General features: G+C 59.0%; 1 protein-coding gene across 4 annotated transcripts in view; it reads left to right on the top strand.

Moving 5' to 3' along the window:
* The window catches only part of KHDRBS3 (KH RNA binding domain containing, signal transduction associated 3), a 257,417-nt gene that overhangs the window by 173,483 nt on the left and 59,454 nt on the right, over positions 1 to 24,480 (top strand). For 2 of the 4 annotated variants that reach the window (XM_079796552.1, XM_079796551.1), the window contains exon 1: positions 1,936 to 2,380. The exons of the other annotated variants lie outside the window; for them this stretch is intronic. In XM_079796552.1, coding sequence (XP_079652678.1) covers positions 2,293 to 2,380 — 88 coding nt within the window. In that variant the 5' untranslated portion in view covers positions 1,936 to 2,292. Of the gene's footprint in view, positions 1 to 1,935; positions 2,381 to 24,480 lie in introns of those variants that run through there. 4 annotated transcript variants of the gene reach the window in all.

Genomic DNA, 24,480 nt, shown 5'->3' with positions numbered 1-24,480 from the left:
AAGGCCAACAGACTCTGCAGTAAGGCCTGGAGGAGCCCCCCCCCCCCCCCCACACACACACACAGCCAGCGGCTCAGCAGGTGGGAGGGTGGGGACAATTTCCTGAGCATCTCACAGAGACATCCATCTCTGTCCTCCCTGGAGGACCCCACACGGGCACTCGCGGCGCTGGGCACCTGCCCTCTTGGAAGGCTCTGCGAGGAGGAGGGTCTGAGGGAAGATTCAGTGCCCTGGCTGGCGGCTTCCCGGTGTGCAGCCCTCCTCCCCAGCTGCTGGTGGGCACCTCTGCCAACTCTTCCAACGCGGGAGGGCGGGACGAGCCAGTCAGGAGTGTCTCCGGCTGCTCCCCGGGAGGGTGGGACAGGGAATGAGGGAGAGGGAGCTGTAGGGTCCCTGGGCGTGGGGTCCTCGTGGACAGCTGTGGGACTTGGGCAGAGCATCAGGCTGCTCCGGACCCCGGTCTCCTCACTGGTACGTGGTGATGACTAGTACCTCCCCTCCAGGGTGTGGAGAGAACGGAGAACAGTGAGGGCCGAGCCGTTGGCACGTGCCTGGCACCTAGGAAATGCTGAATGAAAACGGCGATCACCCCGTCAGGGCTGTCCCTGGGACACAGGTAGACAATGGGAAGGAGGGTGAGAGGCCGTGTGGTGAGGGAGCAGCCGGCCTAGGTCCCCGTGCTCCTCTCCTGAGCCTCCTCCTTGTCCCAGATACTGCCCTCCAGTCCTCTGTTTGCAAGTGGCTGTCCAGGAAGCACACCCTATAGGGTAAGCCCTGCGATGGAGGAATGGAAGCCAGAGGGATGTGCGTGTGAAACACTGCCCCACAGGCCTCCCAGCTGCCCACCATTCCAGGGCACGACCCGGCAGGTGCAGAGGTGTCTGGAAGCTCAGCCGACTTGCAGGGAGTGGGAAGGGGGTTCTTGGGAGGCTGTCCAGGGAAGGTGGCATGGAGGCCAGGACTTGATGTGGGGGGTTGGGGGAGGGGGGAGGCAGAATAGACTGGAGTCCTTGGCCTGCTGGGGGATGGTTATTCCACAGGCTCAGAAAAAAATCTGGAAAATGGCTTGGCGGGGGGGGGGGGGGGGGGGGGGGCAGTGAGGGTTGGGGAGGGGGCGGGGCTGAGGCGGACAGAGGACATAGGCACCCATGTCACCCAGGGCGCTCTCCCCGCTGGGGGACAGGCACCGGAGCGACTGCCTCCTCTGCACCCAGGCACAGCCGGCTTCTGGGCGGAGAGAAGGACAACCCGGTGGTGACTCTGGAGGACAAAGACGCCCTGAAGGGCGTGCGCTGTTATGTAGTGAGTGGGCCTGGGCACCGAGGGTCCCGGATAGGCGCTCAGAGCGAGGCGCCCAGGAATGACTGAGCCCGCGGCTTTCCGTGCCCATAGGAGGGGCAGCAAAGTGAAGTAAGTTGGGCAAGTCCTGGGAGCCTGAGCAGGGAGCCTGCGCGGCGGCCTTTCCCCAGAGCGCGCTGGGGAGCCCGGCCCGCTCCGGGCCTCTCTCCTGGCCCGGCCCCGGCCCCGGGGGCGCCGAGCGCACAGCTCCCTCTCCCAGATTGCTCACTGGGTGACCTTGGACCAACCGCTTGACCTCTCTGGGCCTCAGTTTCTGGGTCCCTGGGTCCCGCAAGGCTGTGATAGCGGCGAGCAGCGCCCCCAGGGCTGGGGAGGAGGGGGCGGGGCCGACGGGAGGAGCCCACGACGCGCCCTCCCTGCGGACCGGCTGCGCGGCCAGGGCGGCCCCACCCCAGCGGCGGCGGCTGAGCTGTGGGCGCGGGGCACCGGGCGCAGGACGCGGGGCGCCGGAACAGCGCGCAGGCGCGGCGGGCGCGGGGCGGGGCGGGGCGGGGCGGGGCCGGGCGCTCGGCGCGGCGGCTCAGAGCTCGGGTGGCGCGCGGAGTGCGGGTCGCGGCTGAGCGGGGCGCCGGCGGCTGGCGGGGTCGCCCGGGACTGCCTGGGCTTGCCGAGCGCGCCGCCGCCCGCCGCCCGCCGCCCCCAGGGTCCCCCTATCGCGCCGGCCCGCGCCCGCTCCCCCAGCGCCAGGTGCGGGAGCGCGGGTCCGCGTCCCAAGGAGCGGCCGCGGGCGCGGGGCACTCGGCGGGCGGCCACCCCCGGGACCGGAGCTGCGCGGCCGGTGCGGCTGCCGCGGGGCTGACTGCCCGGCGGGGCTTGGCCGCGTCCGGGGTTCCGCGCCGCTGGGGCGCGGGCGCGGTCGGGGGTTGCGGGGCCGCGGCTGCCCGCCCGCCCTCCCGCCTCGAGTCCGCGTCCCGGGCCGGGCGGCCGGCGAGCATGGAGGAGAAGTACCTGCCGGAGCTGATGGCCGAGAAGGACTCGCTGGACCCCTCGTTCACGCACGCCCTGCGGCTGGTGAACCAAGGTGAGGGCGCGCGCCGCCGGCCCTCAACTGCCGCCCGGGGCCCGGGGCGCCTGGGGAGTGATGGCCAGGGGCCTGGGGTCAGGGGAGGGGGGGGGGGGACCGCGCTGGAAACAGCCCTCGGGGAGACCGGAGGGGCCCAGGTAGCCGTCGGGGGGCGTTTGGGGGGGAACCTGGGAGGATATGGGACACCTGGGGAAAGCCCGGGTGCGAACCTGGGAGGCTCTGGAAGGAAGAAGGCTGGGCGTTCTGGTGGGACTGGAAGGTCGTCCTTGGGGACTCCGAGGAGACCCGAGGGAAACTTCGGGGTGGGGGACAGGCGCGTCTGGGGGCTCTGTTGGGGCGGGGTGGAATGATCTCTTGGGAGAGGAGCGGGGGAGGCAGGGAGCTGGGGTTTGGTTTGCCCACGGAACTGAAGAGAGAGCTGGAGGAAGATGGAAGATTCGAGGGGCGCAGATGCAGAGAGGGGAAGGGAACAGGTGCTCGGGTTGTTGGGAAGTTTGAGGGCCTTGGAGGAGGTTTGGGGGCACACCCCAGGCACCTTAGGGAAGGACGCAGGGGTCCTGGTGGGAGAGCGCAGCTTCCTCTCCTCTCCCTGTGTTTCTCCGGAGTCTCTGGCAGCCCTGGCGATCGGAGGGGGGTGGGGGGAGGGGCAGTCTGCCCTCCTTGGGGTGAGACAGACAGGACAACCCTTGACACTGGCCCTTGGAGGGGGCAGGAGAGAAGAGGCAGGCGCAAGATCTTGCCCCTGGTGGCTCTCCTGCCCTCATTTGGGGAAGAGCTGGGTGACCCTCATGGGTGGCTGGCTCAGGGGCCAAGGCGTCTCAGCCGCCCATGCCATTAGCAGGACCCCGGCCAGCTCAGGTGTGGGCAGCCCTGGGAGGTGCAGGGGGGGGGGGTGCGGGGGCACCTGGAGGCGTGCCTCCCCGGACAGCACCCCGGGCTGGTTCCTCCTCCCGCTTCCCCGGAAGCTTCTGGGATGGAGGGCGAAGGACGCCTTCCTTCCAGAGCAGAGCAGCTCTCCGCTCCTCCTGGGTCTGGGATCCGCCTTTCAGATGGAGAGGGGTGCGGGGGGGGGGGGCCCGGGTCTGCTTTTCCTCAGGGCGAAGGCAGGAGCCCTTTCTGGGCACGGTCAGACCTGGTGGCTCACTCTGCAGCGACAGCCTAGTTAGCTCCTGAGATAAACCCCGTCCGCCGGCCTCCACGCCGGCCCGGCTCCTTCCTTGTTGGAAGTGAGAGCTGAGGCAGACATGTTCCATTTGTGTCTGGGTGTCTGTATGGTACAGCCGTGACCTCCGCTGCTGGCCGGAGGGGGCTGGGTGCGCACCGATGGCCGTGGCGGCCGAGGGCGACTCCCGGCCTCCCGCAGTCCGGTCGGAGTTGGGCGGCGGGACAGGGATGCGGTGTGCAGGGCGCTCCCGTGTGGTTTTCATCTCGGGCTCATGATGAGGGAGAGGGGCTTGGGAGAAAGTAGCAGGCACGCATTCCTCCGTGAGGCGGGGGGACCCAAGTGGGATGCCCCCCCGCCCTGCGCAGTGGGGTTTGCAGGAGGCTGTACCCCTGCTCTCCAGGGCGCACCCACGTCTGTCTTCTGTTGCCGGCTGGGCCGTCGTCGCTGTGAAGGGCACGTCCCTGTCCGTCCTGTGAGACGGGCAGCGGGAGGAGTGCTCTGGACCGCGGGCTGAGGCGGGGGGGGGGGGGGTTTCCGAACAGAGAGGCCGACTCCCGGGGATGGGTGCCCGTGGAAGGAGCAGGAGTGCAGTGAGTTACTGTGGAAGTCAGAGCTCTCCCGGGCCGCGTTGCCATAGCACCGTGTGGCTCACCCATTCAGAGCTCCTCTGGTTTCTGCGCTGTTACTAGTGTTCCGGCCTCCGGTTCCTTGAAACAGACACCGGGCAGCGTTGCCATTCGGAGTATCTTAACAAACGCCAGCCCTCGCTTGTCCATGGAAAACGCAGCTCTTGCTGGAAGCATGTCTCTCACCCAAGCACGGGCGGAGGGAGGAGCGCTCCCCGTGTGGCTCATTCCTGATGATTTCCTTTCCGTCAGACGCCAGGCCGCCCCCCAGCCACAGGCTGCTCTCCCCGCCAGGGCCTGTCCCCGGGACGTTCACGGTGCTGTTACGTAACTCCCCGACTGCCGGGGCGTTTCTGAAACTGCCTGAGATCGGAGCTCCCCGGCTAGGCAGCTGTGGTTTTACATCTGATGGCCATCTATCTCTTGGTATTAGCTGGCGGGGGGGGGGGGGGGGCATTTTAATGCTTAATGAGCTGTGTTTCCCTTTGTCTCTCAAGGAAACTTCCCTCCGAGGTCCTTCTACTCCCCGACCCCGGACTCGGTGTCCAGCGCCAACTGGCACGGTGATGGTGGGTTCACCGCCCCGTGGGGGTGGCGGGCACAGTGACCTCTGACGGGGAAGGCCTCCCAGGGCGGTCCCTGCCTGTGTCTGCATGGCGCCTGGAAGTTTCCAGCGCCCTGTGGGCCTGCTCTGAAGTCCCCACGTTCCCGGGGAGGGAGCCAGGACCCGCTCTACAAGCCTGTAGGCCACCGAGAGGGATGCGACTGGAACTCGGGGCCCTCTCTTTGGGCCATTGTTCTTGCTGCGCACGCCTCCCCGAAAAGATGGAGCAGAACGTTGTGCCCGCGTTCCCTTAGAGCCCTCAGAGATCAGTTTCATTCACACGCTGGCTTCCGGTCGACTTACCTGGATTTTCCAAAATAAGTTTCTCCCCGGGCTTGTCTCCTGGTCTCCTTCGAAGGAGCAAACCTTCGGGGCTGCTTGCTCTGGCAGGGTGTTCCCGCGCGGGCCAAGAGGCTCTTTGGAGGGAGAGCCCTCCCGCGGCCACTCCGTCACGTCAGTGGTCGGCGCAGTGCGGTAACGGGACAGCCTACGAGTAAGGCGCTGTCCCTCGGTAACAAGTAAGGCTTTGTTCACATGGACCAGCTCTCCAGCCGAATTCCTCTTTCTCCGAATCATCTGTAAGGGAACACTTGAGCTGGGAGGACATCAGAGCAGAGGTTGGCTTTTATGTGTTCGTTTTGTATTTTGTGAATCCTCACCCCTGGATAGTATTCCCTTGATTTTTAGAGAGAGCCAGAGGGAGGGGGAGAGACGGAGAGAAGCATCCATGCGGGAGAAGACCCATGGATTGGCTGCCTCCCACACGCGCCCCAACCAGGGCTGGAGATGGGGGTCTGCAGTCCAACTAGGTGCCCTCGACCGGAATCGAACCCGGGACCCTTCAGTCCACAGGCCGATGTTCTGTCCGCCGAGCCAAAGCGGCCAGGGCCCGGTTGGCTTTTAGACTTTGTCCGGCTGGTGTTTTATGATGGGCCTTTGTTGCTGACATTTTTATTTTCTCAAGATAACTGGTTCGCCCGCCCGCCCCCCCCCCCCCCCCCCCCAATATTGAATACTTTTGTTTCTTTCCCAGAAGTAACGGGTAATGTAATGTTTACTTGATGATATAAAACCAAATAGAAGAAAAAGGGCTTTGCTGTTTCCCCTCCCCCCCCCCCGCCCCCTCCCCCCCACGCAGGCGCCTGCAGGGTGCATTGGCTGTGCCCTCTCTGCCAGGGAGGCTAATTGGAGATGAAAGTGCTGCCCTGGGCTGTGTTCTGTGTTGTGTTTGCTGGGAGGCCGGTGCTGACTCGGACTCCGAGCCATCTCCAGAATGCCTTACGCATTATAATTTAATCCGCGCTCTGGTCTCGCTGTGGATGGTTTTCAGTACAAGCCAAGGAACCATTAAATAAGATTACAGAACCCTGTATTTTTAATTATCGGATGTAATGTATGGATTGGCGGCTGGCTCGCTGCCAGCTGATGCATCGTGGTCGGTGGCGGGAGACCGCGGAGCAGAGGAGTCGCGAGGGAGGTGGTCCGTGTGCGCCCGGTTGATGGAGCGCTGTGTCGGTCGCTTAGAACGAACGTTCAGCTTGCACCCGCTCCTCTGATGTTGGGACTCAGTGTGTCGCGGGGTGCACGTGAGGGGTGACACGTGTCCCTTTGCCCTGCGCGCCTCTCTGTGCCACAAAACCCGGCTTCATTTTTTGAGGACCCCCTTCTGGAAAACGCTTTTGATTTGCTTGAATGTCCTCAGGTGTGTAAAGTACAAGAGAGAAATTAGAATGAAAGTTGCAGAATTATATTTAAGTGGGGCTCTTTCATACTAGAGTGTGAGCCTCTGCTACATCAGGAGGAGGGCGTGGTGATTTCGTTTTTAACTGTACTTCTTAGGGTTTTCTGTTTGTTTGTTTGTTTTTAAATGTGTTTTTATTGCTTTCAGAGAGGAAGGGAGAGGGAGAGAGATAGCAACATCAATGATGAGAGAGAATCAGTGATCGGCTGCCTCCTGCAGCCCCACACTGGGGATCGAGCCCGAAACCCGGGCATGCGCCTTGACAGGGAATCAAACCGTGATCCCCAGGTTCATAGGTCGACGCTCAGGTTCATAGGTTGAAGCTCAACCACCGAGCCACACTGGCCGGGCTGTTTCTGGCACCTCTGTCTCCCCGGGACAGAGTGAGCTGCTGGAGGCAGGGCTCGCCCTGTGTCTCTGTCTTTGGCACCTGACGTGGTGCCTGGCCCTTTCAGCTGGATGTCTTCATTAGCATAAAGGAAGAGGAATCGGTACCCTCGGAGTCCAGCCCTCAGGGCGCCTTGCCCCTTCGGAAGGGGGAGCACCTGAGTTGAGGGGGGGAGGAGGTCTCTGATTGGCTCCCAGGCACAAGTGCCAGCAGGTCCTACGTGAGATGCAGAGTGAGCCCCGCTGGGGACGGGCCTTCTCTGGGAGATACTGAGGAGCGGCTGTCAGGTCTGCTTTGAATCAGAGGTTTATTTCCTTTGATCCTTTCCCGGGGAGCTGGAGCCGGTGCCCGCTAATGCAATCAGCTCTCCTTCCTGAAGCCCCTAATGAGGGTGCTTAGGGCAGATCAGAACCAGAACTTGGGAGCCTGGTCCCATGCCACGTGCGCCTTCTGACCTGCAGGAGCGGCCTGCCGTCCCGGGTGCCACACGGACACCCAGGACCAGAGGAGCAATGGAGAGAGCAGATGCAGTTGCCCGCGGCAGCCCGGGTCCCACAGGGCCCTGGTGCTCGGTGCCCCCCTCCCCACGGGGAAGGGAGAACGCGTTACGTTTTTTTAAAGCAGTTAGAAGGAAGTCGCGTGCTCCTTAGCATTGGGGATAAAAATCCTAACAGCCGCTGCCAAATCCCGGGCCCTCAGTGCCGGGTGCTTCCTGTGAGGTGTCTATGGTAGACGCCGGTTAGGAGTTTCCACTGGGGATGATGAATTATTTATAAATACTATTATTATTTTTAAAGAATCGTTTGCCATGGTTCCCCTTAGAGTCAGGCTTGCCTTTTGCCTAATACCTTAAGTAAGCATTTATGGAGATGTCCAGGGAAGCTCATTTCCAGTCCTCAGTCATTTAACACGCTAAGCGCCAGCCTGTTTTGTCTTCCGGACGGACTGGGCGCTTCATGTGTTAAAGATTTTCTATTGATTTTCAGAGAGTGAGAGGAAGGCAGAGAGAGAGAGAGAGAGAAAGAGAGAGAGAGAGAGAGAGAGAGAGAGAAACATTGATGTGAAAGCAAAACATCCATCAGCTGCCTCCTGCACACCCCCTACGGGAAATCGAGCCCACAACCCGGGCATGTGCCCCAACCAGGAATCGAACCGGCAGCCTTTCGGCGCACAGGAAGATGCCCAGCCAGCTGAGCCTCGGGCCAGGGCGGGGAGGATGAATTTTCAAAGGAGGTTCCCGAACACGTGTTTTACCTGGAGGCCGGCTGGCTTTCCCCCTGTGCTCCCAGCGATGCCTTCCGCCTTGAGTACGCGCTCCAGGCAGGGGTCTTCATTACGTGTATGTCAGGGGTCCAGGAGGAAGTGGGAAAACTTGCTGTAGAGGTCGATGCTCAACCACTGAGCCACAGCGGCCGGGGAGAAACGCATTCTTGAGGACGCGTCTCCCGTGGATGTGGGGTGCAGAGTTAGCCGCCTCTGATGGGCTTTTACGATGCTCCCCCGGGAGGCAGCGCCCGAGGCTGCAGGTCACCCACGGGCTGTCAGAGCCGGGCCTCTGCGCGCACCTGTGAACGGGTGCGGACACTCAGCGCGCCTCCCCAGGCACAGATCTCCTCCTGCGCCCTGGCGAGCCGTCCCATTCCGCAGCCTCTCACCAGCCAGCCCCGGCTGCTATTTTCAGGGCTTTACAAGGCATTCCCGGCATACTCCTGGCGTGGGAAAAAGCCCGAGCGTGCCAGAGCACCCTTCTGGGTCTCCCTTGCTGATAGAACTCTCACATCCGGGGTCACTGCTGGTTCAGGCTCCCGGGGAGAAATGATAATGGAGGGGAGAAGGGGCATGTTTCCCTCCCATCCTGTTCCCTTGTTCATCTGTTTCAGGATGTACGCCATGTGCACGCCGCTCTTCTTGCCACCAGGTGGCGCTGCCCGTAGCGCGGTCGCCCTCTGCCTCAGCGCTGGGCTGGCTGCTCCCGAGCCTGAGCCTGGCTTTTGGCTCTCAGATTTCGGATATTGTCAGGGGCCCGCTCTCCGAGGAGTATTTGCAGGGAGCGGTGGCCTGTGTTTGTTCTGTAGCCCCTGTTCCTTGAGGGCCTACGGTGTGCCAGGCCCCGCGCGGCCGGGCTTTTCCCCACTTCACTTCCTTCAGCCCCGGTGACCGCCTGGTGGAGGTGTTTCCTGTGGTCATTCCGCGGAGAAAGAGCTGGAGGCTGGAGGGGGGTGCACCTGGTTCAGGGTCACGCAGCCAACCCCCAGTCTAGGGCTGACGGCGCCCGAAAGGAAAAACATCCCAAAAGCCGGAGCTGAGAAACTTGTTCCAAGGAAGGCGTGAGGATAGTTGGCTGTGGTGACCCGTCTATTCTGCTGGGGACAACGGCAGTGTCTGCCTGGCCGGATGCAAGTCGGATGCTCTGGTTTGTGTGAGGCGCAGACGAGAGTCGCGGACGCTGGTGTGGGAATTCCCGCGCCCTGCTTCCCACCATCTGCCCACGTGCGTGGCTTCCCAGTTGCGGGTCGCGGGCCGGCCCAGGGCTGGTGCAGAGTCCCGGTCTGGGGGCGAGGGGGAGCTGAGCGTGTCTCCCGTCCCCGGGTGCCTCCGGAGATGTTGACTGGGTTCCCCAGTGTGTTACTCTGTTTTTATGTTGTTCAGTATGAAGAGGACCGCCGTAAGGAAATTACACCTCCGTGTCCGTCTGTCTGTCTCTGAGACAGGCGCGGACAGAGGATCTCTCTGCTTTCTGACTCGGTGCCCGCCGTTCAGGACGGACCCATCACTCCCTGCCCCGTGCGCACGTGGCCTGCGGTGACAGACGCCTCGGACCTTGGCGGCATGCTGTCCCCTCCTCCCCGCGCCTCGCTGGGGAGCTGGCTGCGTCGCTTTGGTGACAACAGGCTCTCCGGGCTTCAGGCTCTTCGGCTGTGAAACAGTCACGAGAGCGTTGCAGGTTCTCAGAAGGGTCCTCTCCTCCCGAGTCCAGCGGGCCCGGCTCCCGTTTTCCTTCTCCTGGAGCCCATAATCCACGACACGGAGACGACACTGTGACCTACTTATTAAAGCGTTTTTTTTAAATTATTATTTTTTTTTATGATTTCAGAGAGGAAGGGAGAGAGGTAGAAACATCAGTGATGAGAGAGAATCACGGATCAGCTGCCTCCTGCATGCTCCACACTGAGGATGGAGCCCCCCACCCGGGCATGTGCCCTGATTGGGAATCGAACCGCGACCTCCTGGTTCCTAGGTTGATGCTCAACCCCTGAGCCACACCGGCCGGGCGAAGCGTTTATTTAGGAAACTGGGCGTGAACTGTTGGCTCACCAGGAAACTGGGCGTGAACTGTTGGCTCACCAGGCTTTGCTCGGGCGCCAGCTCGCCTCTGACACAGGGTGAGAGCGGAGGGGCGTTCCCGGCCCGGGAGTCAGGAGGTGGCTCGGGAGCAGCGGGTGGACCTGTCAGACTCCGGGCTGCGCGGCCTGCGGGACCTCCCGTCTGGAAGGAGCAGGAGGGGCATTTCCTCTGGTCTTTCCCACGGGGCTGGAGGGGGTTCAGTCCTCACTCCGTGAGGCTCACGGCCCCAGGTGAGGCTCAGAGCGGGGCGCCGCGCGGATGGCACTGAGTCCTGGGCACAGGGTGTTCAGCGCAGCGAGGAAGCCACCGCGTGAAAAGCCTTTACGGTGCGGGTGTGAGTGCGGCGCAAAGACACGCGCCCAGGGCGGCGGCCCGGGAGCTCGGCCTGGTCTCGGGAGGAGGGGGTCCCAGGAGGAGGGGGTCCCAGGAGGAGGGGGTCCCAGGAGGAGGGGTGTGTGTGACTCCCGGCGAGGTGGGGAGGCGCCCGGGCTGCCAGTGAGACAGGCCTGTGCTGGGGCGTAAGGCGGGCTGCTTCCCGGGGTCTCCCCATGTTAACCCGTGGACGCCCGTGCAGACTCCCGGCTGCATCTGGCACGGCGGTGCCATGAGGGCGCCCCTCCTCCCTCTGTGTTCCCGGCACCTGCAGTCCCTCCTCTCGCGTCCGTCTTTGCACACGTCCCACTGCAGAAGGTCATGATGTGTTGGGAGTCACTTCTCCCCCCGGAACCCAGGTTCCTTACAATCCGCCAATCGGACTTCCCTTCGGTTCCTTCCCCGATGCTCAGCAGCGCCTGGGGCGGCCGGGGTCAGGACATGTCTGTGGAATGACCCGTGGGTGGGGCTCAGTTTCTCCCCGTGGGTCCGGGCCTTGCAGGCCTCATCCCATGATGCCCTGGTGCAGGAAGATCGCAATGGGGGGCTTTTCTTTCACTCGAGTCGCCGGCTACTGGTTCTCAGGCCCGTGTGCCAGGCGTGGGCACCCCGACCACAGGGGCACTGGCCTGGGGTCTGGGGCTCAGGCCAGTGGGAAGCCCCCTCTGCGTGGCAGAGCCTTTGGACCTGGGCGCACGCCTTCCCCTCTCTCAGCTCCCGCGCCGTTGGTTTGTCAGAACAGGTGCGATGCCACCTGCCCCGGCCTCGTGGGGAAGGCTCAGTGACGTGCCCGAGCCGGTCTGCCACCATCCCCCGGCTGCTGGGCCCGGCCTGCCTTCCCGGCTGGACCTCCCTGCCAAGCACGGGGCCCGGCACGCCGTGGGCACTCAGTGCTTGCTGAATGGATGTGTGAGAGCACCTTCTGGCCGTCTGTCAGGACGTAAGGTAAAGGCAGGACTGGATGGATGCCCGGATGGACAAATGGGACTAGAGGGGTAGGCGCGGCCTAGGCCGTGCAGGGCCTGCAGGTGGCTGAGGGGTGTGAACGTGTGGAAGGTTCTGGGGCACCATCGCAGGGCGCGGGGGATGATGTGGTCAGCTGTGCGGTTTAGAAAGTTCCTTTGGGATGCTGAGCGATACAGGGCGGAAGTTTTAGAGCGATGCAGTTCAGAGTCAGTATTTCTGGACGTCTGCTTTCACTACACCTGCCTCGCCTTGTATTTGAAGCCACGGTCAAGAAGGAGAAGGAAGAGCCACCCTCCCCCTCTCCCCTTCCCCAGGGAGAGTGCGGGCGTCGATGGCTTGGCGGGGGGGTGGTGAGGAACCCCAGTTGTGTCCTTTTCTCCCTTAAGGGAACTAACGTCATGAAATCCCCTCGGTGTAAATTACACTTAAAATGTTTATTTTAAAAGCTTTCTTTTTTTTTCTAATGCATTTCTTTTCAATGGAAATCTTAAAATGCGTGGCTGCCCGCGATGCTTAAGCAAAGCAGGGTGTGTGGGCCTCTGGAGCCCTGCGCTGGGAGGAACGAGGAGGAGGCGCTCGGGAACGCGGCGGGATGATGGCCACCGCGGGGCTGTCTGCAGAGCTCATTGCTCTTGACCGCTTTCCTTTGTCAGCGGCCACACGGCGCCCAAATGGACCGGGAGTTGGTTCACACTCTCCCGGTGACTTTACATTTAAGTGCTGGGCTTCGTGGCTTCCGTTCTCGCCATCAAGTACACGCCGAAATCGCTGCTTTCTTGGTGAGTGTTTCCGGTTAGCGCTGCATCCTCAGTAGGCGGTGGTTGGTGCAGATTCCACCCTGAATGCGAATCCCGCTGCCTGGCAGAGCCCCTCCCCCCGCGCGCCTCAGCGGCTCCTGGGGTGTTTGCAGATATGGAGGCAACATTCCCGTCGGACGTACGCGTCTTCTTAGTAAAGAACTTTGGCCACAGACTTTTGACACACGAGCTGCAACAGATGGTTTTTCCCAACTCATTTCATGTCGGGGAGCACAGCCTTGGAGGCGATGGGAAAGAACAAGGGAGAGGATTGTCCCTTGCAGCCCTCGAGGAAATGCCGCCTTTCACTTGCTGCCCGGTGTAGACTTCTCACCTCCAGAATGGTGATATAAAGCATTCGTGTCGTCGTTTTAGGCCGTTACGTTTGTGGCCAATGGTTACAATGGCGATAAGAAGCTATACAACGTCCTTAAATCATTATGAGCTGCTTCATAGGAATAGTTGGAGACTGCAGTACCCTTTGAAAAAGGTGCATACAGCAACTCAGATCATAAGGAAATAGAAGACTTGAACAACAGTGTGAGCTCAATAGACTTGTCAGACATCGATGGAACATGTTTCCTGAACAACAGCAGGAGCTAAGAAGCTATACCTTTCTCAAGTGCACGTGAACCTTGTCCATGAAAGATCATAGGCGACTCCATAAAACAGGCATAATAACTTTTGAAGTATTGCGATCATGCACAACATGCTCTCTGACCACAATGAGATTAGAAATCAATAACAGAAAGAAAATTTGGGGAATTAATAAATAGGTGGAAATGAGCAGACTCCTAAATAACCAGTGAGCCAAGTAAGATATCACAAGAAAAATTAGAAAATATTTTGAGGAGAATGAAAATGAAGATACAATATACCAAAATTTATGGGATGCAGCTAAAGCAGTACTTAGAGGCAAATTTATAGCTATCGACACCTGTGTAAAAAATGAAGATAAATGCCCTAGCTGGTTTGGCTAGGTGGATAGTCAGTCAGCCTGAGCACTGAAGGGTCCCAGGTTCAGTTCCGGTCAAGGGCACATGCCTGGGTTGTGGGCTTGATCCCCAGTTAGGGGGTGTGCAGGAGGCAGCCGATCAATGATTCTCTCTCATCATTGATGTTTCTATTTCTCCCTCTCCCTCTCCCTTCCTCTCTGAAATCAATAAAAATATATTTTAAATAATGAAGATAAATCTCAAATCAGTTACCTAACCTTTCATCTTAAGATACCGGGAAATCTGAAACAAGAAGAATGAAGGAAGTTATTCAGGTTAGAATGAAAAATAATGAATAGAATAAAAAAACAGTAGAGAAAATCAGCAAGCCCAAAAATGTTGGTTCTTTGAAAACATAAAAATTAACCAAACTTTTGATACGTTGACTAAAAGGAGAGAGAGAGAGAGAAGGCTCAAATGATTAAAATCAGAAATGAAAAAGAAGACATTACTGTTGACTTTATGGAAACAAATAGGATTATAAGGAAAAACTATCAACAATTACATGCCCGTACATTAGAAGACCTCGATGAGCTGGATAGATCCCTCGGAGGATGCCATCAGATCTGGCTCAAGAGGAAATGGGGAATCTGAACAGACTGGTGAGGAGATGAGTGAACTGGGAAACAAAAACCTATGCACAAAGAAAAGCCCAGGTCCAGAGGACTTCACTGTGAGTCCTTCCAAAAACGTACACATTTATTAATGCTAATTCTTGAAAGACTCTTCCAAGAAATTGAAGAGGGGCACTAGCTCCCCACTCATTCCTGAATAACAAGTCAGACAAAGACTTCACACAAAACCCACAGACCATTCTCTCTCAGGAATATGAACACAAAAGTCCTCAACCGAATACTAGCAAATCAAATCCAGCAACAGGCAAAGAGGATGATCCACCAGGATCATGTAGGATTTATCCCAGGAAAGAGGGTTGGTTTGGCATCCAAAAACCAGTCCGTGATTTAGTACACCGTATCCGTAGGCCACAGGACAAAAACACAGACCTCTCAGTAGACACACAATAAGAGCACGTGACAGGTTCTGACATCCTTTCATGATAAACACACTCAACAAGCGAGGCGTAGCAGGGAGCGTCTCAAACCTGAGCAAGTGCAGTCTGCGGAAAACCCCGGGTGACGTCACGACTTGGAAGGACTTGCCCCTTGAGACCAGCAGCAAACCAACCTGACTGCCTTCACCCCTGGTGATCCACCTGGCGCTGGAGGTTCCTGCCAGGCCCGCCGGGCAAGGCGTTGAGACGAAAGGCATCTCGATTGGAGAGGAAAAGGCACTGTTAACTCCGTTGGTAGATGCCATGGTCTTCTGTATAGGAAACCACAAGGAACCCGCTAGAAATCTGCTGCACCTACTAAACACGTTCAGGGCACCCCCCTCCCTTCCCTTTTGCAGGTGAATTTAAAGAGACAGTCCCGATGGTAAACAGAGTATGTGCTCCACTGGGCCGTGAGCTTCATGAGGCCGGCGTCCGTGTGTGTTTGTAGATCCCTGTGTCACTCACACCCACCCACGTGCCTGATCCGGAGAATGCACTGTATTCACATACACACTTGGTATGTGAATGCATGTTATGGGGAAAAGAGAAAGTATTAAAAAAAACACCCAAAGAAACACAATGGCACTCCTAAAGCCACACGCTGGAGAGAGTCCTTGTCAACGTTTCGGATCGTCTCCGTCGCCATCTGGAATGTTGTGTTTCGGTGTTTAGTTTGAGATTCCGACGGCGTCGTTTTCCTCGGTTCTCGGGAAGTTGGGGACGCCGCTTTCCACGGCTGCGGAACGGAGCGCTCCCTGTTCCGTGTGCCCTCGTACCCTCAGCTGGGTGCGCGCCACGGAGCATTCCCGGTGTCTGGGAGGAACAGTCCTGCCTCGTCCCACCCGTGTGCTCCCACGCGGCCCCTCGCTGCCCCCGGCCTGACGCTGCCTCCTCGCCACCAGCCGGCGTCCTCGTCCCAGACGTGGGCTCTAAAGGAGGCTGTGCCAAATGCACATCTTCCCCAAGGTGCAGATCCAGCCAGGTCTCTGCGTGGCTTAGATTTCTCTCTCCCATCCTGTCCTCAGGGGAGAGCTGTTTCCCAGGCTGGTACCACGCCTGCTTCCCTGCTCATTCTCACCTGCGCCCCCTCTGGGGCCTGTGGTTCCCGCCCTGCGGGGCTGTCTCCTCTGACTCATAGAGCCCCGTGCTCCTTTCAGCGCCGTGTTTTGTGTTGTTTTTAGCTTGTTTGTTGGTTTGTTTGCTTGTTTTTAAGGCAAATGCCCTTCTTCTCCCTCTACGTGCTCCGCTCCTCTATAATCTTAGGGATTCAGTGCAGGCCCCACACCCAGAGGAGACCAGGGTGCCCCCCACTCTGGATTCCGGGCTGGGGACCCTCTCTGTCCTTCTCCGATGTCTCCCAGCACTCGGCACACCTTGGCTGTGATCTTTGTCACCCTGGGTTCCAATCTCCTTCTTACTTAAGTCTCCCCTTCACAGAGTGAGCCCCCGAAGGCAGGGGCCCTGGACCCCCTTGTGCCTGGGGCCCAGCAGGTGTTCAGGACGCGTTGACTCACTGGGTGCTGCGGGGCCTCCGTGCGGGCATGAGTCTGCGGGGCTGTTCGGTTGGTTTCTTTAGGCCCCCAGAGGTGGTTGATGGGACCGAGTTCATCCACAGCATAAAGGTTCTTGACCCCCAGGGTCAAGTTCATTTCCGCCAGGAGTGAGTGTGAGCATGCTCAGATACGGGGCCTTCTGTGTCCCATTGAGACGAAACCTGTTGGCATCATTTCTGTGGCGGCTGCTGGAGCCGGGGCTGTGCTGGGAGATGCTAAGCAGGAAGCATGTATTTGGCGGGCTCTCCGCCGTCACCTCTTGTGGGGACGTGGTAATGGGACAGAGTGTGCTAGCCTAGAAAACGGGGCGTTTGGATTTCTGTCTCCCCTGCTGCCGAACCGGTGCCTCTCAGCTGTCATTTGTTTTCCTTGTGGTGGGAGCTGGGCCGGCAGGGAGCTTCTGTGGTGCTCAGCGTGATGACCCGGACGGCGAGCGGCTGGCGGCCAGGATGAATGCCTTTCAGACCTCGGAGAAGCTCTGGGAGAGCACTTTGGTCTCCGGTGGTTTTTCAAAGTTGGAAAAAAAGGTGTTGTAATGCTGTCGCGAATTATATTAACACGTGAGTTCGGGGTAGCTGGCTGGGCGTGGACCTTTCCGTGGCCGACGCTGTCCACAGGACGGAGAGAAAGTAATTAGCTGTGGTGTGTGAGCGTCTGGATTCGCACCCAGAACCTGTAATAGGATTGCAGCGCATCTCACAGGGCTGCCCGGGAGGCAGGGCGTGGTTGGATTTATGGGCTCCATCCCAGGGAGACGGGGGGAGAGGTGGGTGCTGGGTGCCCACTGGCTTCTGGAAGCAGGTCCTCAGTTGCGATGCCCAGTGTCTGTGCATTTGACAGTCCCCAACGTACCCGTCTCTCTCTCTCTCTTTCCTATGTGTGTGTGTGTGTGTATGTCTCTGTGTGTGTGTGTGTGTGTGTGTGTGCGCGCGCGCGCGCGTTGGGAGGGAGGGCCGTGGCTCGGGGCCTGTGTGTGTGTGTGTGTGTTGGGAGGGAGGGCTGTGGCTCGGGGCCTGTGTGTGTGTGTGTGTGTGTGTGTGTGTGTTGGGAGGGAGGGCCGTGGCTCGGGGCCTGGGAGGAGCGTGCTCTCTGAGCTTCTGATGTCAGCGTCTGGACAGGTTGCCTGCCAGTGGATGCCAAGGGCTCCAGGTGAGCTGTGACCTCGGGGACCCCGCAGGTTTGCTCCCCAACGCGGCCCTTTCCTTCCCTGTAAAAGGGGAACGCCGCCCGCCGTGGAGTTAGGGGCGTGCGGGTGAAGGTCGGCCAGGGAGAGGAGATTGGGGCGGAGTGTGACGTGCCTGGCAGGTGCCCAGGCGTCCTCCCTCCTTTCTCGGCGGCTCCTCCATCGGAACAGGTAGTCGAGGATTCTGCGGCTCCGCAGCGGGCGTGGCTTTGGAGGTGCCGTTCCTGGGGAGGCTTTCTTCTCCCAGGGCTTCTCCAGACCCCCGTTTCTCTCCTCCCTCTCCCTCTCCCCGCTCTGTCCGCATCCCCTTCCGTGTGGGAAAGGAAGGTCAACAGGGATGTGTGTTCTCCGCTGAGCGCTGTGTTTACCGTGCAAGTCCTCTGTGCGCCTGGCTCATTTAGAAGGTCCTGGTTCTATTTTATGGACTCTTTCTCCCACATTAAGCGTGTGGCACAGTGGTCAGACCTGTGTGGAAACATCTTCTCAAACTAGTAGTTATTATTAAAAAAATTATATATATTATTGATCTTAGAGAGGAAAGGAGAGGGAGGGAGAGATAGAAACATTAATGATGAGAGAGAATCGTTGATCGGCTGCCTCCTGCACACCCCCAACTGGGGATCGAGCCCACAACCCGGGCATGTGCCCTGACTGGGAATCGAACCACAGCCTCCCGGTTCCTAGGTCGACGCTCAGCCCCTGAGCCCCGCCGGCCGGGCAGGTGATGTTATTGAATATCTGCTGATGAGAGGCTGTGCCTGGACTGCATGGAGGAGGGAAGGAGAATGACGACGACCTTCTGCTCTCAAGACGGACACAGGCCTGAAGAAGACGTGAAGGAAACGGGGCGTTCGCCAGCGCGGTGCCGCCCGTGTGCGGGTGCGGGGAGGGGGGGGGAGCCGCTGTGTGGCGGGAACGCCCGCGCTGCCCCTGAGGTCGGGCTGAAAGCGCAGACGGGACCGCAGGGGACCGGGGAGGAGGAGCCCAGCAGAGGCGATGTCACAGAACGCCGGTGACCGCACGGGTTCCGGAATGGGGAGGGGTTCCGGGGCACAGTTACTACTGCGAGGGCGAGGCCGCCGCACAGGACCCGCTGGCGTCGGTGCTGATCCGTGGACCATGGACAGAAGCCGGAAAAGTAATGGGGAGGGTGCTTGTGACCAGTGTTAGGCTCACAGGATGGTTTTAACGCTGTGGGACATGTCCCCCGGACCAATAAATGCACGCACTTCTATAATAGATAAATGCATTTCTAGGAAACTGTAGTTTTACGTAAAGTGACATATTTCCGTATTGATACACGTATACTTGATTGACTTGTACACTTGCTAATACTGATCTCTCGTACACTTAGCTTTGGCCAAGGGGAGACTATTACCATGTTGATCTAAAATAGGAACCTAAGGGGGAAGTGAGGCTTTTAGGTCTTTTCATTGTTATTGCCAGATTATTGGCTAATCGGCGTGACCAGGTGCCCTGCTGGCTCGTAGGCGGGCACGCCTTTCCTTCTGTGGCCGAGCCCTGAGCACACCCTCCTGGCTGCGGCTGCCCTGCCGCCCGGCCGAGGGGCGGGGTGACACCTCACCCCCAGCTTCCCGGAGCCGGGAGAGGGAAGGAGAGGGCGGCCAGGTTCCCGCGGGCCGGGCGTCCTTGTCAAACATGGTGCCCCCGTCAAGGGCACGTTGAGGAAGCGGGGCTCCTGTGGCCCCTGACGTCCTCGCTGGTTGGGAGTCAGGCTGTTCCTGGAACCACAGAGGGCGCCGGGTTCCAGGCGGCTCTGAGCATCGTGTCCGAACCCCGTGTATCAGGGAGACTCGCATGGAGAGAGGTCGGGTCGCGGTCACTGCTGTGGGCCCCGTGTGTGGGGGTCCTCTCCGTAGCGGACACATAAACATCTTCCGAGTGGACGTTGTTGAGTGTTTCCGCCCAGCGAAGCCTGGGCTACGACCAGTGCTGGCCCGTAGCCATGCGTCAGGAGGGTTACCTCGCCTCTGTGGGTGTTCTCGTTGCTCCGACCAGGCCCGATGTCTGCGCAAAGCCCAGCCCCGCACCGCAGCGGCGGGTGCCCAGCCGTGAGCGGGCGCAGCTGCTGTGGTGACAGGTGGTGCTGTACCGTCACGATCCCGTTGTAGCTGGCAGTACACTTGGAGGACTTCCGGTTTCCTTGGGTGATTCTGGCCACCCCTCCCCAACCCCTGTACGGTGCGTCCCCTTGCTGGGCTGTGGTCCCCGAGAGGTCGGGCCTGGGTGGGTTCTGTTCCCTACAGCATCCCCGGGGCAGGGCGGACGGCAGACCCCCGTCTCCCGGGGACCGGGGTGCGCACTGCACATCCGTGACGGTGCCCTGCTCCCGGCACGTGGTGCTGAAGCCCTGCCTTTCCTCGCTCTGCCCGCCCTCCTGCTGCCCCAGTCCGAGGCGGTCCTCTGGGTCCTCACAGCACCGCCCTTCAGGGGCGCTTCCTCCTGGTGTTCCCCGCCACCTCCGCGCCCCAGACTCCTGTCTGACCTCAGCTGACTGCTTGCACGACCTGGCCATGACCTTGGGCGAGCTGAGGTTGACAAAGGTCGGCTGGTAGGATTGATGTTTTTATTGCCCTAGATGTTTGTGTTACAGAGGATGTTTCAAGGTTTCATTGTTTCACAGTGAGTTAGCCCTTCCTCCCCCACATCCCCCCTCTCCTCCCTCCCCGTCACCCCTAGTCCTCCGGTCCTGAGTCTGAGTGCCATGTGGAGGCTTCAGAAGACCAGGGTGCCGTCACCAGCCCACACGCCCAGAGGTCTCCTGACCTGGGCTCATCTCTCAGGCGTGCCTTTCTCTCCCTTCCTGCGGCGTCTGGATGGCTGCATTGAAGGCATTCAGGGTTCGTAAATGTTTATTTTCTGCATGAATTTGACCATATTACCTTTGACACAGGCATCTCTTCTGTCTTTTTTTATAAAAATACTTTTTATTGATTTTGAGAGAGAGAGGGAGGAAGAGAGAGAGATAGAAACGTCGGATGGCAAATGACATCAATCAGCTGCCTCCTGCACGTCCCTACTGGGGATCGAGCGGGCATCCCGGGCATGTGCCCTGACTGGGAATCGAACCGTGACCTCTTGGTTCCTTGGTCGATGCTCAACTACTGAGCCACGCCGGCCGGGCTCTCTCTCCTGTCTTTCGCCCCGAGGAGCACAGCACCCTGGGAAGGGAGTGAACAGCCCACCCTGGTGAGGTTCTTAGGCCAGGTCTCCATAAACAGGAGAGCCCTAGGAAACACTGGTGTGTTTTAACGACAATGTGTCCCAAGGCGGGATTCGCTTATCAAAGTCTGCTTAGCGTCAAGTGCAGCGCTCAGCAGGTGTCCTTTATGCATCCAGCCTATTTTCTCAACCATGAAAAGCAAGTGGTATTTTCTCCATTTACAAGCAAGGAAGGCGTGACTTAGGGAATAAATAACATCCAAGGCCAGAAGGCTGGAAATTGACTGTGCTTTTTGGCCTATTCATTTGACTTCTCAAAAAAATAGGTTATTGTTCTGCATAACTGGGCCACGGTCGGCTGATATCCCTGTGACGGCTGAGTGGGAAGTATCCTGTCCCTTTGTGCTAAGTCACAGCGGCGGGATGCCACTTCCTTCCTCTCCCCCAGGCTGCCCTGCGGTCTAGGGTTCGAGTCCTGTGCTCCTAGAGGGATACCTCATGGCTCCATATACATCAGTGGCTTCAAGGAGGACCACAGGCTCGAGGATGAAAAGCCCCATCCTGTCCTGTCTGTCCATCTTGTGTTGATTGCTCTGGGGGACGGGGCCTTAGCGCACACGGCACTCTTCCTCTGGGGAGCGTTGGGGGGCTGGTACTTAAGAGCTTTTCGTCACCACGGAGCAGTGTCTCCGCACCAGGCTCCTGTGGGGTTCCCCCTCGATGAGCGGCTCCTCCCCCAGCCGACCACCCTCCCCCGGCGGCCAGAGGTCAGGCACGGCCGGGCCCGGCCACCGGGTCCTCGTGGGGAAGCCTTCCCCGGGTCCCGGCCTGCACATCTCGCCTCGGACCCTGAGCAGACTGGACCGAGTCCTCGGCTAAGGCCGCCATGGCCCGCCTCTGCCCTCACTCTCCTCCGAATGTCTGCTTTCCTGCTCCGAGTGTCCCCGTCACCAAGACGCCTTCAGTCTCGTCTGGGGAGGAACTCCGCAGCCAGCGTGGCCCCTGGCGCGTGACAGGCGGTGGAGAGGGAGACGAAGGACGGGCGTGTGGAAGCCATGGGAGAGGTTCATTGTTAAACTCTTCTGTGGATTTGAATGTCATCAGTGCACCTAGGTTAGTCATTTGTTCACTCAGTCGCCTAAAATATGTGGAGCATTGGCCGGGAGGGGGAGAGGATGCAGGCCCGGCCGGCGTGGCTCAGTGGTTGAGTGTCCACCATGAACCAGGAGGTCATGGTTCGATTCCCGGTCAGGGCATATGCCCGGCCTGTGGGCTCAATCCCCAGTGGGGGGAGTACAGGAGGCAACTGATCACTGATTCTCATCGATATTTCTCTCTCTCTCCCTCTCCCTCTCCCTTCCTCTCTGAAATCAATAAAAATATGTTTTTTAAAAATATATAAAACAAAAACAAAATATATAAAACAGTTTCCTTTTGAGTGGTCTCCTCCCATGCTAGAGTTCTCGTCCCCCTCATCCTGCCACAAAGTTATGATGAACTAGAAAATATTTGTTACATTTAAAATAGAGTTGACCTTTGTTACTTATGGGGCGGAGCTAAAACTGTTATGCAGTGTCTACAATGACCTTCGGGTTTTTTTAAAAATTATATTTTTATTGATTTCAAATAGGAAGGGAGAGGAAGGAAAGATATAGAAACATCCATGATGAGAGAGAATCATTAATCAGCTGCCTCCTGCACGCCCCCCCGACTGGGGATCGAGCCGGAAACCCGGGCATGTGCTCTGACCCGGGAATCAAACTGTGACCTCCTGGTTCCTAGGTCGACCTCAACCACTGAGCCACACCGGCCGGGCGCCCTTGAGGGTGTTTAATCGTAAGTCATGTTTTCATATGGGCGACGCTGGGTCTCAATATTTAATAGGCGAGCACAGGTCTCACCCACCGCCACCGCCGCCACCGCTGCTGAGGGCGGTCAGACTCGGGCCTGACAACGTGGACAAAGGCTCCCGGGAGGCAGGCGGCTCCGAGCGGCTCAGCGGCCGGCGGGGCGGCGCCGTCCATCGTGAGGAGTCACATGCCCCGGCCGGGGGGCAGGGTGGTCGTCCTCTCTCTTTGGTACATAAAGGGCTGAGGTGACAAGAAGGGATAGTGGGACGCTCCCTGGGTGCTTCCCGCTGTGCCGCTCACGGTCCTTTGTTACGAGGAGTAGGAAGGGGCCCTGAGTAACCCGCAAACCGGAATTGGTCAGCATTTGAGGAGTTACAGGCTGGATGGAAGATTCTAGAAGTAGGTTTCTCCACGGGCAGGAAGGCAGGCACTCTGAAGGGGAAGGGTCTGGGAAGGGAAGCTGATCGGTTGCCTCCCATATTCGCCACGAATGGGGACCGAACCCCCACCTTTCCGTGTACAGGTCAATCCTGTGCCTTTTGCTTGAATTGCTGACGTGTTTAACCTTGCTTCACTCTTCTGATGTAGGTCGTCACAGGGGCCGGTAGAGGGTCTCAGAATCACTTAAAAAATCTCCTTTTCTGTTCCTGTGCCGTCTGCTTGTGGCACCTTCGTTTATGAAAGCAGCGGAGCCTTCACCCCGATGCGGGACACTAAATCTCCGTCGGGACAGAGCGTGGGCAGTGCCCTCCCCGCACTCTGCTCCCTTCCTGAGCTGGGCATCTCCCGGCCACAGCCGGGGCCAGGCCTCCGGGCTCCAGCCCGCCTCCTACCCCTGCGCCCTTCCCCTACCCCCCCCCCCCCCCCGGGGCCCGTCCCTCCCTCCGTGCCGCCTCCCTGCCTCCTCAGAGCGCCTGAGGCTCTTGCTGCTGCGGCCCCTGGTCTCTGCAGACAGGACCAGGGATCTGTCCACTGAGCATCCTTCCCGCCCCCTAACCTCGCGCCCCACCCCCCTGCACTGGGTGCCTTCTCATGGCCACGCCCCCTCCTTCACCTCAGCTCACACACAGGACACACCCACCCTGAAGTTCTCCTGAGCTTGGACCTGGGAGTCCCATGCCTCTTTCACCTTTTGTAATCCTTCATTCGTGTGTGTGTGTGTGTGTGTGTGTGTGTGTGTGTGTGTGTGTTACAGAGCGCGAGGCTTAGCCTGGCCAGCGTGGCTCAGTGGTTGAGCATCAACCCAGGTACCAGGCGATCAGGGTTCAAGTCCCGGTCAGGGCACATGCCCGTGTTGCAGGCTCCATCACCAGTGTGGGGTATGGAGGAGGCAGCCGATCAGTGATTCTCTCTCATCATTGATGTTTCTATCTGTCTCTCCCTCTCTCTTCCTCTCTGATATCAATGATAATAATTTAAAAAAAGCTCAAAGTTTAAACTTTGTGTTGAGAGCATCCACAGGTGGTCTTTCCTGAGCACAGGGTCCGTATCCCCGTATTAGGCAGTAATAGACCCACCGTTTATGGAGCCGTGGTCGCCTGCCTCCGAGGCCCGCGTGGTGGTCCGCCCCTTCCGGCCCCTGCTCAGAGCCGCGGGGTGCCCGTTAGCGAGCCGTGGTGGGATATCGAAGGCCTCAGTCAATGGCGGGATGAAAAAAATACATGTTTAACCGTTCTCTCTCTCTGCTGCTCACCCGCCTGCCTCTTCACGCGAGGTTTGGTTGTTGGCTATGTTCCAGATCTGGGCTGTCATAGCTTCTGGCCACGTGAAGCTTTTAAATGTAATTAATTAAACTGAACTAGAACTAGAAGTTCATTTCTTCAGTCAGACACACACACCAGCCACGTTTCACGTGCTCAGAAGCCAGACGTGGTGGTGTGTGGCGAGCCGGCACGGCCATGGCATCCTCAGCCCCAGGGCGCCTTACGTGCCGCGCCAGCTCAGCCAGGTTCGGTGAGCCTGAGAGGGGGCGGTGAAGCATTGAGAAAAGACAGACAAGAGGATGAAAGCTGGGTCTGGGTGGGACACTGCTCCCGGATAGAGAGATAGCACCACGCACTACAAGCTGTGTCTTTATTTTATAGCTGATGCCACGAGGCACAGTAAGGGCGGGTCAAGATGTTCACAGCATTCTCGTGGGTTTCCATCCTACTCAACTACATGCACCTGAGCTCTATCACTCAGGCACGTGGGGCCACGTGTTCGGACCGTAGGTTCAAGCTCACAACTCCAGCTGTTGGCGATCATGATGTGGGGAGGGCTCTGCCCTCCACGC

Source organism: Cnephaeus nilssonii (genome assembly GCF_951640355.1).
Source record: "Cnephaeus nilssonii genome assembly, chromosome: 18".
NCBI lineage: Eukaryota > Metazoa > Chordata > Mammalia > Chiroptera > Vespertilionidae > Cnephaeus > Cnephaeus nilssonii.
This window is presented reverse-complemented; position numbering and strand designations above follow the sequence as displayed.